Source organism: Lithobates pipiens, unplaced genomic scaffold (genome assembly GCF_037356315.1).
Source record: "Lithobates pipiens isolate NorthernLeopardFrog02 unplaced genomic scaffold, aLitPip1_a1.2 Scaffold_23, whole genome shotgun sequence".
NCBI classification, from domain to species: Eukaryota; Metazoa; Chordata; class Amphibia; order Anura; family Ranidae; genus Lithobates; species Lithobates pipiens.
In genome coordinates, this window is record NW_027507785.1 from 192,927,290 (window position 1) to 192,941,410 (window position 14,121).

Below are 14,121 nucleotides of genomic sequence, written 5' to 3' on the forward strand. Positions count from 1 at the left end.
GGAGAGGAAAGAGTCTAAGAGATCCTCAAATTGGAGGGAGTTGAGAGCAGTAGATCTGGTTCTCAGGACCTTTCAGAGAGTGCTCTGGAGAATTCATGTAAGAGTCATGGAGACAATCCCGTGGCAGTGGCTTACGTCAACAAGACGGGGGCTCCTGGAGCAGATCCTTATGGGCCCTAGCTAAAGCCATCCTCAGATGGGCCGAATGTTAAATTCCTGTCCTTCCAGTGATCCGTTTGAAAGGAGAGCAAATTCTGGTATTAGGTTTCCTCAGCAGGAGAACACGGGAAGAAAGCAACCAGGTTCTCAAGCAGGAGGTTTTTCGAAGAGATCACCCAGAGGTGGGGGATTCCTTCGATAGACCTCTTTTGCCTCAAGGGAAAACGCAAAAGAAGCCATATCCTGTTCCATGAACAGGGGAGATGGGAGGTCGGGAGCAGATGCACTAAAGCACAGAGTTGGGGTTTCTCTAGGTGCTATGCTTTCCCCCCTCCCATTCTGATTCCTGCAGGGTCAAGGAAGTTTCAGGTGGAGATTACTTCCTTTTTCTAAACGCACCTCATTGGCCCAGGAGGCCGTGGTTCTCCATTCTGAAGGGCCTGTCTGTGGGACCCCCCCCGGGTTTTCCCGGTCTAGGAGTGTCTCCTTTCCCAGGGCCCAATCTGCTGTCCCCAGGTGGATCCTTGCAGCTTGGCTACTGAGGAGCAATTGCCGAAGGGCAAAGGGGTCTCAGACTGTTTAGTAGCCACTCTTCTGTATAGCAGGTAAATAAAAACTCAGACCATTTTCCTGGAGGTAGGGGGCCGTGATCGTATGGGGGTTAGTACTCTGCGTGGTGTCCGCAGCACCCCCGGTTCGTATCTGGGTCACGGCACCAAGGTGGTTCAATAGCTGGTGCTCAGAGAACTCTTTCGATGTGCACAGCCTTGTAGCTGTTCTAGAGTTCCTGCAGTCAGGGGCAGATAAAGGTTTAGCCCCTGAAACATTGAAGAGTCAGGTTTTCGCTTCAAGCGTATTTCTGGAAAGGCATCTAATATCAGACCTTGGGTTAGTAAGGTTCCTTAGAGCCTTAAGTAGGCAAAGACCAAGCCTTTTGGTCGCCCTTTTCCCAGTCGGGATCTTTCATTAGTTTTACAGGTTCTCACAAAAGAACCTTTTGAGCCATTGGAATCTTGCTCGTTCTGGTTGATCACTCTCAAAACTGTGTTTTTTGTGGCGATCACTACGCCAAGGAAAGTGAGTAAACTCAAAGTCCTGTCTGTTAGGACACTCCTTTTCCGGACCATTCAGTTTTAAGACTGATCTGGCCTTTTTACCTAAGGTAGCCTCTAATCCTCAGAGAGTCCAAGAGATTATGCTGCCTGTTTTTCGTTCAAAGCCAGTGAGAGAACAGGAACACATCTTAATAAATTGGTCCTTAAAAGATGTGTCCTTCATTATTTAGATTGCACAAGTCAGTCCAGGAAGTCTGATTCACTTTTAGTGTTATTTTCAGGGGCTAGGAAGGGTTCCAAAGCCTTTAGACGTACGATAGCCAGATGGTTAAGGTCAGCCATTGGGCAGACTTACGTGGTTGGGGTGTTAGAGTCTCCAGTTGGAATTAGAGCATACTCAACCAGGGCAGTGGCAACTTCGCAGGCAAAGTGGGCTGGTGCGTCTCCTGAACAGATCTGTAGAGCCGCAACGTGGTTCAGTTTTTCTACGTTCGTGAAGCACTATAGACTGGATCTTCTGTCAGCCAAAGACCAAGCCTTTGGTCATAAAGTGCTGCAAGCAGTGGTCCCACCCTAAGACAAGGTACTCGCTTATCCTCTCAAAGGTGGCTGTCCTGAAAGACGAACTTGGGAGAAATGGAGTTACCTACCGGTAACATCCTTTTCCGGGAGTCTTTCAGGACAGCACCGGTTCTCACCCAGGTTTTTGGAGATCTTCGGGAACTCATCACATGAGACCGTCAGGTAAGATTAAAAGTTTGATTGTTTATTTTGACGTGTTCTTGTGTCTCCCCAGTTAGCCGGAGGTACTCTGGAAGAACTGAGGGACGGAGAGAGGAGGAGGCTTAAATTGTGAAATTGAAGGCAGTGTTTCCTAAGAGGGGAGGAGCCAGTGTCTCTCAAAGGTGGCTGTCCTGAAAGACTCCCGGAAAAGGATGTTACCGGTACGTAACTCCATTTTTTTTGCAGCTTTCTATACCATATTGTATAGGTGTAGACCATTAACATTCTTCTTGAAACCTGGCTGGAAAACTAGGACATTGATAGCAGATGCCTAGCTGTTCCTGTTCATCTTTACCATTATAAGAGTGAGCGTTTCACTGATTCAAACTCCCTCACATGCACTTTCTCCCCTGATGCAGTAGCTATGAGCTCAGCATTTGATAGCTTGCTCCTGTGATGGTGGGGGTGAACAATAACAGCTGGGCGGGTTTTGCAATCGCACTGAGTTTGCAATTTGATGCGGGTGTTAATACAAAGCTAACACCCCAAATGGATCATAAATGCAGTGCAGTTTGCCTGCACCAGATCAAAACAACCATATGGTTCAGTTGCAAAGAGGGTCCAAAAAAGGTGCCTGCGTGTTTTTGGTTAGATACGGCGGAATTTGAGCACATTCAAAATAGGCTCAGATTGCACCACCCAGCGGTGTGTTTTTCTGTGCGATTCACATGCAGGTTAGTGTGAACTGGGGCTAGGTCTAAACTGTAATGAAAATGCAGCTCTTATTTCCTACTAATTTTTCAGAAATTGTGAATCAGTTTTTTTTGTTTAGGGTAATGTGACCTGCCACACCAGACAAAGATATTTATCTTTGTGAAGTTGTTTCGCAGATGCCAATTGTATTTCTTAGAGGCTAAGTTCACCTTTAGTAAAAACCAGTCTTGCTGCATCGTAACATTTTACATGTTACATCCAAAGTATGGGTGTAACCCATTACTTAGGGTGAACTTATCCTTCTAATACAGCCACGGAAATCCTGACTTATAAGGCAAATTGCTCTCTTTGTAGTGCACAAAAAAGTAATAGTCCAGACCACTATTGGTTGAACATCCTGCACCCGGAGTACATTTTTTATTTGATTCAAAGAATAGTGTATGTAAATGCAAAATGATGCCAATAAATCATCCAATGCTTACAAATGTTCTGTTATGAACTGTTTGTCTTCACATGTGCCCTCCCCCCTCGCTGCTTTCCATTCCAAAACACTGTCGTGGGCAACAGCGGTTTGGGCGGCAGGTCATTATGAATGGGCTCTTAATTTGGAAGGACCCATCCAAGCGTATGAATTGACAATGAAGTAGAGACACACTAATAAGGTCATACCTTGGCTGTTCACCATGACAAGCCCCGTACACAGTTAGATTTCTGAAGATTTTGGTCTTTCTTCAGATTTACCAAAACCATATAATATGAGGTCAAACCTTAAGAGTTTCAATTTGTTTGCAATCAGGCAGGCCCTTACACTACATGGTTTTGGTAAATCTGAAGACACAAATCTTCAGAAAATCTGATATATTATATTATTTTTATATAATTATATATATATATATATATATATATATATATATATATATATATATATATATAGTGTATAGTTCCTCTTTAAGTACATGGTAACATTTTCTTTGCTTATTGTGATGATAATTTTTCTCTTTTAGTACAACACAGGAAAGACAACTCTGAGTGAAGGTTCTAATGAGCAAGCTCAAGACACTTGCCAGTCAGATCACTTAGATTGTAAGACTGATGCTAATAACTGGAAGCAGAAGGTAAGGGTTGTATATTGTGCTTAATATATTGTATATACTGTAGCTGCATGTTTTATTTGCTTGGAATTATAACATCATATGTAGTAAACGGAAGACAATTTTAGCAAATTCCTCATTGTAAAATTTCCTCACAACGTTGATGGATGGAACAGCAGCCCTCTGAGTTAATGCTGTGCTTCTAGGATGTTGGACAGGCAAATTAGCATGGCACAAGTCCACCTATTGGCTATACCCCAACATATACAGTAAGCCCAATTTGCATTAGTTTCCTTAAGATGTCTCCCTCCATCCCTGCTGGCTGAAGACCCAAGAGTTTTTCACTGTTCTAAATGACTATAAATCAACAGCTACTGCAAGTGATCTTGGGGATTCATCCCAGCAGCAGACAGTAGCCACTGTATAGGTCAGTGTCATACTGGACCCCCAAAACCGAATTTACTGGAGCAGCCACTCTGCTTCTTTTGTGTCATATTGGATCTCCCAAGTTAAAACTTATAGAAACTTTTGGTCCCCTGAAAATGGTGAGTTGTGGTTGTGTCCAACCACAGGGGAAACTTATTTTCCTAGCTGCCTTTTTCTTATTGCTAACATATCTACTACTCCCGTTTAATACCACTAACTAACCTGCCAGTGGGACTGTAACGGCTCTGTCCTTCCCCCTTTGCTAATGCTGCTTCTTCATGATTCCATTGCCATTTTTCTAGGTACCTCCTCCTGAAGGCAGTTGGGTAGCTTTGTTCCTCATTTTGTTTCCTGCAGGGCATGCGTTCTGGTGCCCCTCTACCAGGAAATGTGTCAGATCGATCTTACAGCCTGGGAATGATCCTGCATGCTGCTTTTTTACACTTCTGCATTTCTATGTCTTTCTGCATCTAGGAATACAGAAAACTATGAGAGTGTACTGCAGTTTTACTTGACTTGGCAGCCCATTGCTTGTCTGAGGTCTTGCATGACACCCATTTGTCTTGCTACCTTTGTGATCATCCCATTCAATGAACAGATTCACCATTGACATTTAATTTTTGATTTTTTTTGTAAGTGTAGTGCCGGCTCCTGAAGGGCACACGCTATGTGTTTTTCTCTATTTAAAGTTCCTAAAACCGCAGTTTGGTTTTGGGCTTAATTATACCAAATTATGGTTTCATTACCAGTCTAGCTGGATTGCACTGTGTTCTGCTTGGCCACAGGTGGCGCTGTCATCACTGGCAAGTGTGAGAACACAGTTCAGCTGGGCGCATTGAATGCCACTTTTTCTCTGAACCAGCCCAGTGGGAGTGTCATCTTGCTGTGCATTCTGGGAGAGGGTACTTAAGATACTGACATCACGTGCTTCTGGGTTCTGGTCCAGAAGATCTTTCTGTCTGTTTGGTCCTGGTCCTCCTGACCAGCCTCCATGGCCCTCATGGCCTGGGGTGCGGATCCATCAAATTCCGAGTCTCGGGGCTGGCTAGCCTGAGGCACAATAACTGGAAGGAGGATTCAAAGGTGGTCTGGTGCCGTCTCCTCTGTGGAAAGGCCCAGCAACTGGAGAAGCAGCCAGGGGAGGACTCTTCGGGAGAAGGCCACGCTGAAGTCTGACTTCTCAGAAAGAGCCTGGAGGCTTAGTGGAAAGACACCAAGTGAATCTACACTCATACAGTATCACCAGACCGGCTGCAAGATACTGGTACTGTATGAGGGCTCTCTAAATTTGTCTACATCCTTCAGTTACTACAAGTGTTCTACATCAAGTCTGTGGCAGAGACTTTACTACAAGTGTTCTACATCAAGTCTGTGGCAGAGACTTTACTACAAGTGTTCTACATCAAGTCTGTGGCAGAGACTTTACTACAAGTGTTCTACATCAAGTCTGTGGCAGAGACTTTACTACAAGTGTTCTACATCAAGTCTGTGGCAGAGACTTTACTACAAGTGTTCTACAACAAGTCTGTGGCAGAGACTTTACTACAAACGTTCTACATGCAAGTCTGTGGCAGAAACTTTATTCACAAACATTCTACATGCAAGTCTGTGGCAGAGACTTTGCTTTATCTGAACACTCTATCGGCTGCTAGGCCTAGTAGGAGGAGGTCTATCCTGTAGCTGTGAGAATCCAGTTGTGAGTGGCTATTCTCTGGATTTCTATAGTGAGAGACTTTCTATTTTGAGCAGTTCCAAGAGTACCTGGACTTTCTACCTAAACCCTCTACCCTTATTGAGAGACTGTGTTTTGTCTACTCTTTTTTGCAAATAAAAATCCCAAAAGCAGATCCAGTGTCAGTTTCTACAATTCTTTGGGCCATCTACCTCGGGAAGCCCCTAGACATACACAAGGTCAAGAAGGTAACGGTAAGCCCAACAAAATCAGCCGCTCCTTCGGGGGTCAGTGCTACATAAGAATATAACGTAAGTGGGAGGTGAAGATAATACAGTGGAAAAATACAATCCAGTGAAAGCACACACAGTTGTATAGCAAAATGCAGAAGAAAAGAATGCAAGAAAGAGCTCTTGCTCTTCACTAAGCTTGTGGTTCTTTTTCTAGGACTTCCTCTACCTTTTACAGCAGTATTGAACCCAAAAGCAAACATTTACTATATTGCAGCTTACCAATTCTTAATGTGTTGCCTGCATTCATTTTCTTTTGAAGTCTTTATTCTATCTTCATCTGGTGATCCAGTCTGTTGTTTTTCAAAAGAGCATGTTCTGCAGATGTAACCGTTTACAGAGATCAGGCAAATTGCATGCCACTGAGATAAATAGCTCAGGCCCCTGCTGAATCTATTAGTGCATCTAACGCCCCCCCCCCCCCAGACTGATCATGCTGCTATCCAAAGGTGCCCCATATGCTCCTTCATTCAGACTGAGGGGCACTCTAATACAGGAGGTGGTTAAAACAGAGGGGAAAAAGCCTTAAATAAACAAAACTATTGCAGCCACCACATCTAATGATTGGTAAACTGCAATATGTTAGATTTGGGATTAAAATGACTTTAATTCCTGCTATAAGCATCGGAAACAATAGACTTCTGAGATATCATAAGCCAGGGAAATGTAGTTCTTTTAATGTGGTCTTCTCTTTCTTGCATTCAAGTTTTGTTTTGTTTTTTACCGAACATGTCAGATTGGTCACTATGGTCCAACATTTCTGCTTTTGTTTTCATTCACTGGGTTTTTGGAAGTGCTTTTCTTGCCATAACATATTTTTTTGGGCATAGTGGAGAAGATTTTGAATACAGAAATTTTGTTGCTGTGTGTCCTCACTGAGAATTTTTTACTTTCACTTACTTTACTTACCTGTTCTGGAAATTTCTTAGATGGGCAACTCCTATCCTCATATTGATTTCTGGCTCCAAATTAACTGCTGCAGTAGGGATCAGGCACATAACTGTTCTGTTTTATTTGGCACAATTGAAGTTTCTTTTATACACATGATTACGTAGGTATCACATTAATATTACAATTGTACTTTTTTGGTAACAAGGCAGGCTAAATTCTAATCAGGACTCGAAAGAATGCAAACATGTAACCAAAATATGATTGCTGTGTACAATACATAGGCATAGTGTACAAAATAGAATACATTTTTATACAGAATTTACAAATTTCCTTTACTCTACCTGAATATAAGAGCAAGGATCAAGGGGAAATTTCCCCATTTTAATGAGATGGGGTTAGAACACGTATTGTGCCCTGATTGGGAAGATTCCTATCGCTGCTTGTCCCATTGATCTCTTCCAGGCTGGGAAAAACTACTAAAAGAAGACACGGATAGTATTTAAAACATTCATGTTTTTTGTTCGAAGCAGACCTGTCCTACATAGAACATCCTGTGTAATTTTTTTTTAGGTATTTGAATTTTGTGTGTATTATTAAAGCTGAACTCTATTTAGATATACAAGGCTCACATTTGCAGTTTGGTAATTATTAATACATCTTTAAATCTGAACTCCAGGTGTGATCTGGATTACATACTTTTTGTCCAGCTTGGAACAATGCAGTGGGGAAGTCATTCGACACAGGATCCAGATGATCGCTGCTCTCGTAGTAGCACTGACTACTACAGTGATTGCCAGCTTCCCCAAGAGTCCCTTGCATATAAAATATGAATACTTGTATTGATCCAAGAATGCAATACAAATCATACCTGCAGTTTTCTTTTTGTTTTGTTTTTTACGCAAGCAGGATATGCGCCTGAATTCTACTTTGAATTAGCATCTTGAAATCTACTGTACAGTCTGTGCAGCAGAACCCAGAATGGGGGAGGGAGCAGCAACATAAGGAGCCAATCGGTGGGGCTGCAGTGCATTTAAGAAATACTGACAGCAGGAGAGAACAGAGTGACAGATGAGCATCATCAGTGTGCATCTTCCTTTTTGCTGTCCAGTCACAGGGGAGTGGACCTGTAGGTGAAACTGCAACAGAGAAAGATCAAGTTCCCCCCCCCCCCCCTTTGCTAAACAGGTCAATGCCATGCCGCAAATCTGAGTAAAACTCAGGACTTCATGAACCAAAATACAATGTTTTTGACAGTTAAAGCAACTGCCATATACAGTTAGTATTTAGCTGTTTCCATGATGGTCAGCTTTAATGATTTGTGCTGAAGCAGAAAACAATGATTATCAGTTAAATGTCTGCAATAAAACCAGACTGGCTTCCCTCTAGCAACCCTTCAGGCTTCATAATGAAGGAAGAAATCTGTTTAGTTGTTATAAGCAATTCAAACCATTGTTAAAGTGGATGTAAGCCCTCACATATACCCAGTAAAGTGAACAGCCTCAGATGATACACAGAGATGAAACAAGTCTCCCTACATAAATTTAAAATGTACTATATCTGCTGTCTTCAGCTTCCTTACAATTCACACGTGTTAGAATTTTTACTTCCTCGTTCAGCTGTAGGTGTGTAGTCTGTGCTTACACTGTGTGACAGCTGATTGGAGGAAAGGCACCCCCTCTCCTCATAAGCAGAAGAAAAAAGATACTTTCAGAGCTGTGCTGTGACAAGACAAGCTCTCTGTTAATCTATTTATAGCACCCAGCCCCAGACACACATTTCAGGCTGCTTTTATCTCAGAACGCGTCAGAAGTTATTCTGCTGATTACAAAAGAACGAAACAGCAGAAAGGCACAGGACTTGGGGCTCTGGAGAGAGATAAGTAAACACTACAGACAGATGTGTGCTCAAATTTCATGAATCAGGTTTACATCCACTTTAATTTAGACTAGAATATGGGTTCCTTGCTGGTAAGTCTGGTCTGAGTTTTGTTTCTTGTGTATCCCAATGAACCAAATTTGTTATATTTTGTCCACAGGATAGCATAAAAGATTTTTCTGAAAATGAGGTAACTGAAATGAAAAATGAGGGTATCTGCCAGGAGTATAAAGAGGACATGGATACTCTGAGAAAAGAGGTAAAGTTATTATCATGCATGGAGCTAAAACGCATCTAACACCTTAATCAAAGCAGCCCAGATCCTCCTCTTCTCTGGTCCCTCTTCGACTCTCCTGCCCCATACTACCTGTTGCGTGCACCACAGCAAGCAGCTGGCAGTGGGGGCACCTGAGCCGAGTCATAGCTCCATGTGTCCATTTAGAAACAGAGCCCCGTTTTGGCCCTGCCCCCTCTCTCCTGATTGGCTGACTGACTTTGACGGCAGCGAGAGCCAATGGCGCCACTGCTGTGTCTAAGCCAATCAGGAGGAGAGTCCCAGATGGCCGAGGCACTCGTGAACATCGCTGTAGAGAGATGGGGCTCAGGTAAGTTTTAGGGTGTGCTGGGGCTGCTGCACAAAGGTTTTTTTTTTTTACTTAAAAAGGTTGTAAACCCAGAGGAGGGTGAAAAAAAACCTTTAAGACAGGTATATTGAGCTACTATGCATCGCATACTAGCGCATTATGAAATACCGTAAAATGAAACCCTCCAGTGATGCTCACAGATCGCTGATATGGCTGACATCTTTCCCAGTGTTCCTTCCGGGTTCGTGGGCTCCAGCGTTGTGAATGGCCGAAGCTGCGATGTCACTCCCAGGCATGCAAGGTGAAGTCACCAGGCATGGCACAGGCTCTGAAGAAACGGCATGGGTGGACGTTCCTTTAGAGCGCATGCGCCAATGACATAATCAGTGGCGTATACAGTGAATATCTCCTAAACTGTGCAAGTTTATTCAATATTTTCCGTACCTATAGGCAAGCCACCTTTTTATAGGCTTTGCCTATAGGTACAAACAATACTGGGAGGTTTACTTCCTCTTTAATGTATAGAATACATTTAGATAAAAATGCATTTTTTATGACTTTACAACCACTTTAAGGTAAAATCTATTACATTTGAAATTATGCCTCACTGTTTTCTTAAAGTAGAACCCACAACAACTTGATAAAAATGCTCTTTAGTAAGGAACATACATTCCTCATTAATAATTATGCTACCAAAATTAGTGTGTGCTCTAAATTGCATTGCTCCTGTTTCTTCTTGGGCAGCAGTAAAAATAGAGTGTAACTGAGCATGTGCAGAGCAGGGTGAGAGGTGTCAGAGGCACACTGGAATAGAGCGGGCTATGCTCCAGGACAGGGGTGGCCAACCAGTTGCCCAGGGGCCACATGTGGCCCGCAGAGCCCTTTGATGTGGCCCGCGACCTCCTGCTCTGGAATGGTGGGTTAGCAAGCCCAGATCGCAGGTTGCCGACCCGTTATACCACATCATCGGTGTTGTGAATGAAGCTTGTGGTAGAGGAAGAAAACGGCTGCAGAGCAGAGCCCCATAAGCCGATGCTTCCTGTACAGCGCCGGCTTTTGCCATAGGCAGAGAATATGGCAAAGTTCAGTTAATCCACAGGATAGACACAGGTGTACTATGCCTCACCCGCGGTGTGGGTAATCATCGGTGTGAAAGCAGTTTAGGCCCTTTTAACACGATCGGCCCTACCCAATAGGACCCTCAATTCACCTCTACAGAGCGGCAGATGTAAACAGACTTTTGTCCGCCTGCCTCCAATCCGGTCCTAAAAATCCGATAAACTAGAAGAGAGTTCGCTCCCTTCCATCTAGGTGGATCGGATTGGAGGGCCTATAGAGTAGCCGTGACCTGTCATCCGCCCATTGTGACCCGCAACTGGTTACCAAGTTGCTTAAGTGCCCCTCGTTCTTAAAAAGGTTGGGCACCCCTGCTCTAGGAGCTTCAGCTCCTTCTGCAGCTGCAAAATGTCTGTAGAGTACTTGCGAGGCACTTTACATACACTCGCCAGTATGTCTGTACCCACGAGTGTACGTAAAGTGAGTGTACTTAAAGTGGTGTATGCCTGTAGGCTGTTTGGTGGATTATATGGTAACCACTTTAGCGTATTCATGTTGCATTTGAATAACCGCCTCAGATCTGTCATATCTACAAAGCCACTAAAGAAAGCTTGGTGGGTATGACGGATCTGAGGATTTTGCCCTATTCATTCAATACTGGGGGTACAAGGTAAGGCCAGTCCTGGTCTGTTTGCCCCTTGTAACTAGGGATGCACCGAATGGGTTTTTTCGTGCCGAAACTGATCCCAAAAATGAAAAATACGCTAGGCCGAAACGGATACCGAAATAGCACCGATACCGAAAATGACTGTTTTTAAAAAAATATTTTTATACAGGAGGTGGTCAGAGACTGGGGACATGGTACAGGAGGTGGTCGGAGACTGGGGACATGGTACAGGAGGTGGTCGGAGACTGGGGACATGGTACAGGAGGTGGTCGGAGACTGGGGACATGGTACAGGAGGTGGTCGGAGACTGGGGACATGGTACAGGAGGTGGTCGGAGACTGGGGTGCTGACATTGTGGGCTCCCTGGACCGGTAAGTGTCCTAATAATATTTGTAGCGGCTGACTTTAATTTTTTTTGGGGGGGGGGGGGTGGCTGGAGCTCCGCTTTAACTTCTGTTTATAGGCTTTTTTCCACTAGGACATTGTTATCAAAAAGATCACTTGGTGTCCCAGTCAGTGAAGTTCAATATAGAATCTCCATTTCTGAAAAGTTTTTTTTTTTTTTTTTTGTTTTTCTGTTTTAGATTGAGGAGTGGCGAAAGAAAGGGGGAATTCCTCAGAATACCTGTAACCCTGTGTTCCGACGTTTTTTATACAGGATTATAAATGAGGCTCGACTTCTTGGACTAGTAAGTATTTTGCATGCATATAATATTTTTAAACTCAATCTTTATTAGCGATTTAATTTACTAGTTTGCTTCACACAATTGTCAGCAGGGATATGCAATTAGCGGACCTCCAGCTGTTGCAGAACTACAATTCCCATGAGGCGTAGCAAGACTCTGACAGCCACAAACATGACACCCAGAGGCAGGGCCGCTGTTAGAAATCATGGGGCCCCGTACAGCCTACCTGACAGGGCCCCCTTCAACCACGCCCTTCCACCACCTGACCCCGACTTGAAGTGAAATGCAGGTTTGCTGCCGTTTACATATGCGTGTGAAGCCAAAACATGTTTGCAATTAGTAAGCATGAAGGAGCAGGGGGCAGTTTACATTTATTTTCAATTGTATTTTATTAAAGTGGTTGTAAACCCTTACAAACCACTTTGACCTACAGGTAAGCCTAGATTAAGTAGATTTTTTTAAAAGGTTTTATTTTCAGTGTAAAAAACATAAAATTTTGCACTCACATTTAGTAGGCAAAAAGTAAGCATTAAACACCAGGGGTCATCTGGTATATCTGATTTTTGGGATGTCAGCCAGTGGTCCGGTCCACATCTGTCATCTCATCGCGTTGTTCCTGTTCCTCTCACATGCTGTCCACTGCAGGTGTTTTGTATGAAGCAGCCGGCTTGTGGTGGACACGAGATGTGCGGTCTTCAAAACGAGGCTTGGGAGGCAGAGACGACCAGGGCGCGGGGCTGTGACATCAGCGGGTATGCGACGCATTTCTTGAGCGTGCGGGTCGAGATTGTCGGACGACCGCACGCTCGGACAATCTCGACCCGCACGCTCAAGAAACGCGTCGCATACCCGCTGACGTCACAGCCCCGCGCCCTGGTCGTCTCTGCCTCCCAAGTCTCGTTTTGAAGACCGCACATCTCGTGTCCACCACAAGCCGGCTGCTTCATACAAAACACCTGCAGTGGACAGCATGTGAGAGGAACAGGAACAACGCGATGAGATGACAGATGTGGACCGGACCACTGGCTGACGTCCCAAAAATCAGATATACCAGATGACCCCTGGTGTTTAATGCTTACTTTTTGCCTACTAAATGTGAGTGCAAAATTTTATGTTTTTTACACTGAAAATAAAACCTTTTAAAAAAATCTGCACCCAGAGGCGCCCCTTTCTCTCCTTTTTCTCCTTTATCTACAGCAATCCAGGAGCTCAAGTTTCAGCTCTTTTAAGGTGGCAGCCCTGCATGCGGATCCATCCCCCCCTCCCCATCCCTTTTCCCCTCCCCCTCTCCATGAACTAAAGAACATTTATTCCCTCCTTTTTTTGGTCTGGACAAAGTAGTGCATTCCCTGCACTCACCATATGTAACCTTATAGACTCCTTTTTTTCAAGTGGGAACCTAATATCTTTGATTTGCGCCAAATACTTGTCTTAAGCCTAGATTGAGGCTTACCTATAGGTCCAAGCAATATCTCCTAAACCTATATGGTTTAGGAGATATTTGCCCGAAAACGGGCACCGCTGTCTACGGCGCATGCGCCGTAGACATCGGCGCACTGAGCGCGGCATTCTCGGCGACGGAGCTGCCGCGCATGTCGGCTCCCGTGCGCATGCGTGGGAGTGACCTCATCGCGGCTTTGCCGAATGACAGCAGCGGAGCTGCGAGACCCCACCAACAAGATGGATGCGGCGGACTACAGGGGACAGCGGCGACTTCGCTGGCTCCTGTGTCAGGTAAGTGACACATAATGGGCTACTATGCGATGCATAGTAGTCCATTATGCTTTGCAGGGAATGAAAGAGGAAGTAAACTCATCAGGGTTTACTTCCTCTTTAATTACAAATAAAAAAAAATCTTATATTGTATCTTTACATTTTTTTTATTGTCATTTTTGCTTTCACAGGGGATGGACAACATTCCTTGTGATAGCAAGGGCCATAACAGGTCCTCTTTATAGGGAGATATAAGGTCTTTTAGACCCCATATCTGTCCTCTGGCCTCCAAAGCATCTGCTCAAGCTAAGATCAGTTTGATCATATGCTTGTTCAAGAGCATATTGTGGTGATTGAGCATATCATTGATATCGAGATATCATCAACCTTCCAATCTAGCAACGATGGGAAGCAATTAAAGGGGATTGGTTTTGGGGGCAGTAAAAATGCAGCTCCACTGCACGTTTACTGCTCCTCCAAATTAGTATTTAAAGTAGCATGTTTCTTATTATCATCAGG

The 14,121-nt window shown here is 44.1% G+C and overlaps 1 protein-coding gene across 1 annotated transcript in view; it reads left to right on the top strand.

Annotated features, from left to right (window-relative positions):
* Positions 1-14,121, top strand: part of CLCC1 (chloride channel CLIC like 1) — a 123,843-nt gene that overhangs the window by 10,026 nt on the left and 99,696 nt on the right. Inside the window, exons 3-5 of the mRNA XM_077452698.1 lie at positions 3,656-3,766; positions 9,057-9,155; positions 11,788-11,892. Coding sequence (XP_077308824.1) covers positions 3,656-3,766; positions 9,057-9,155; positions 11,788-11,892 — 315 coding nt within the window. The remainder of the gene's footprint in view (positions 1-3,655; positions 3,767-9,056; positions 9,156-11,787; positions 11,893-14,121) is intronic.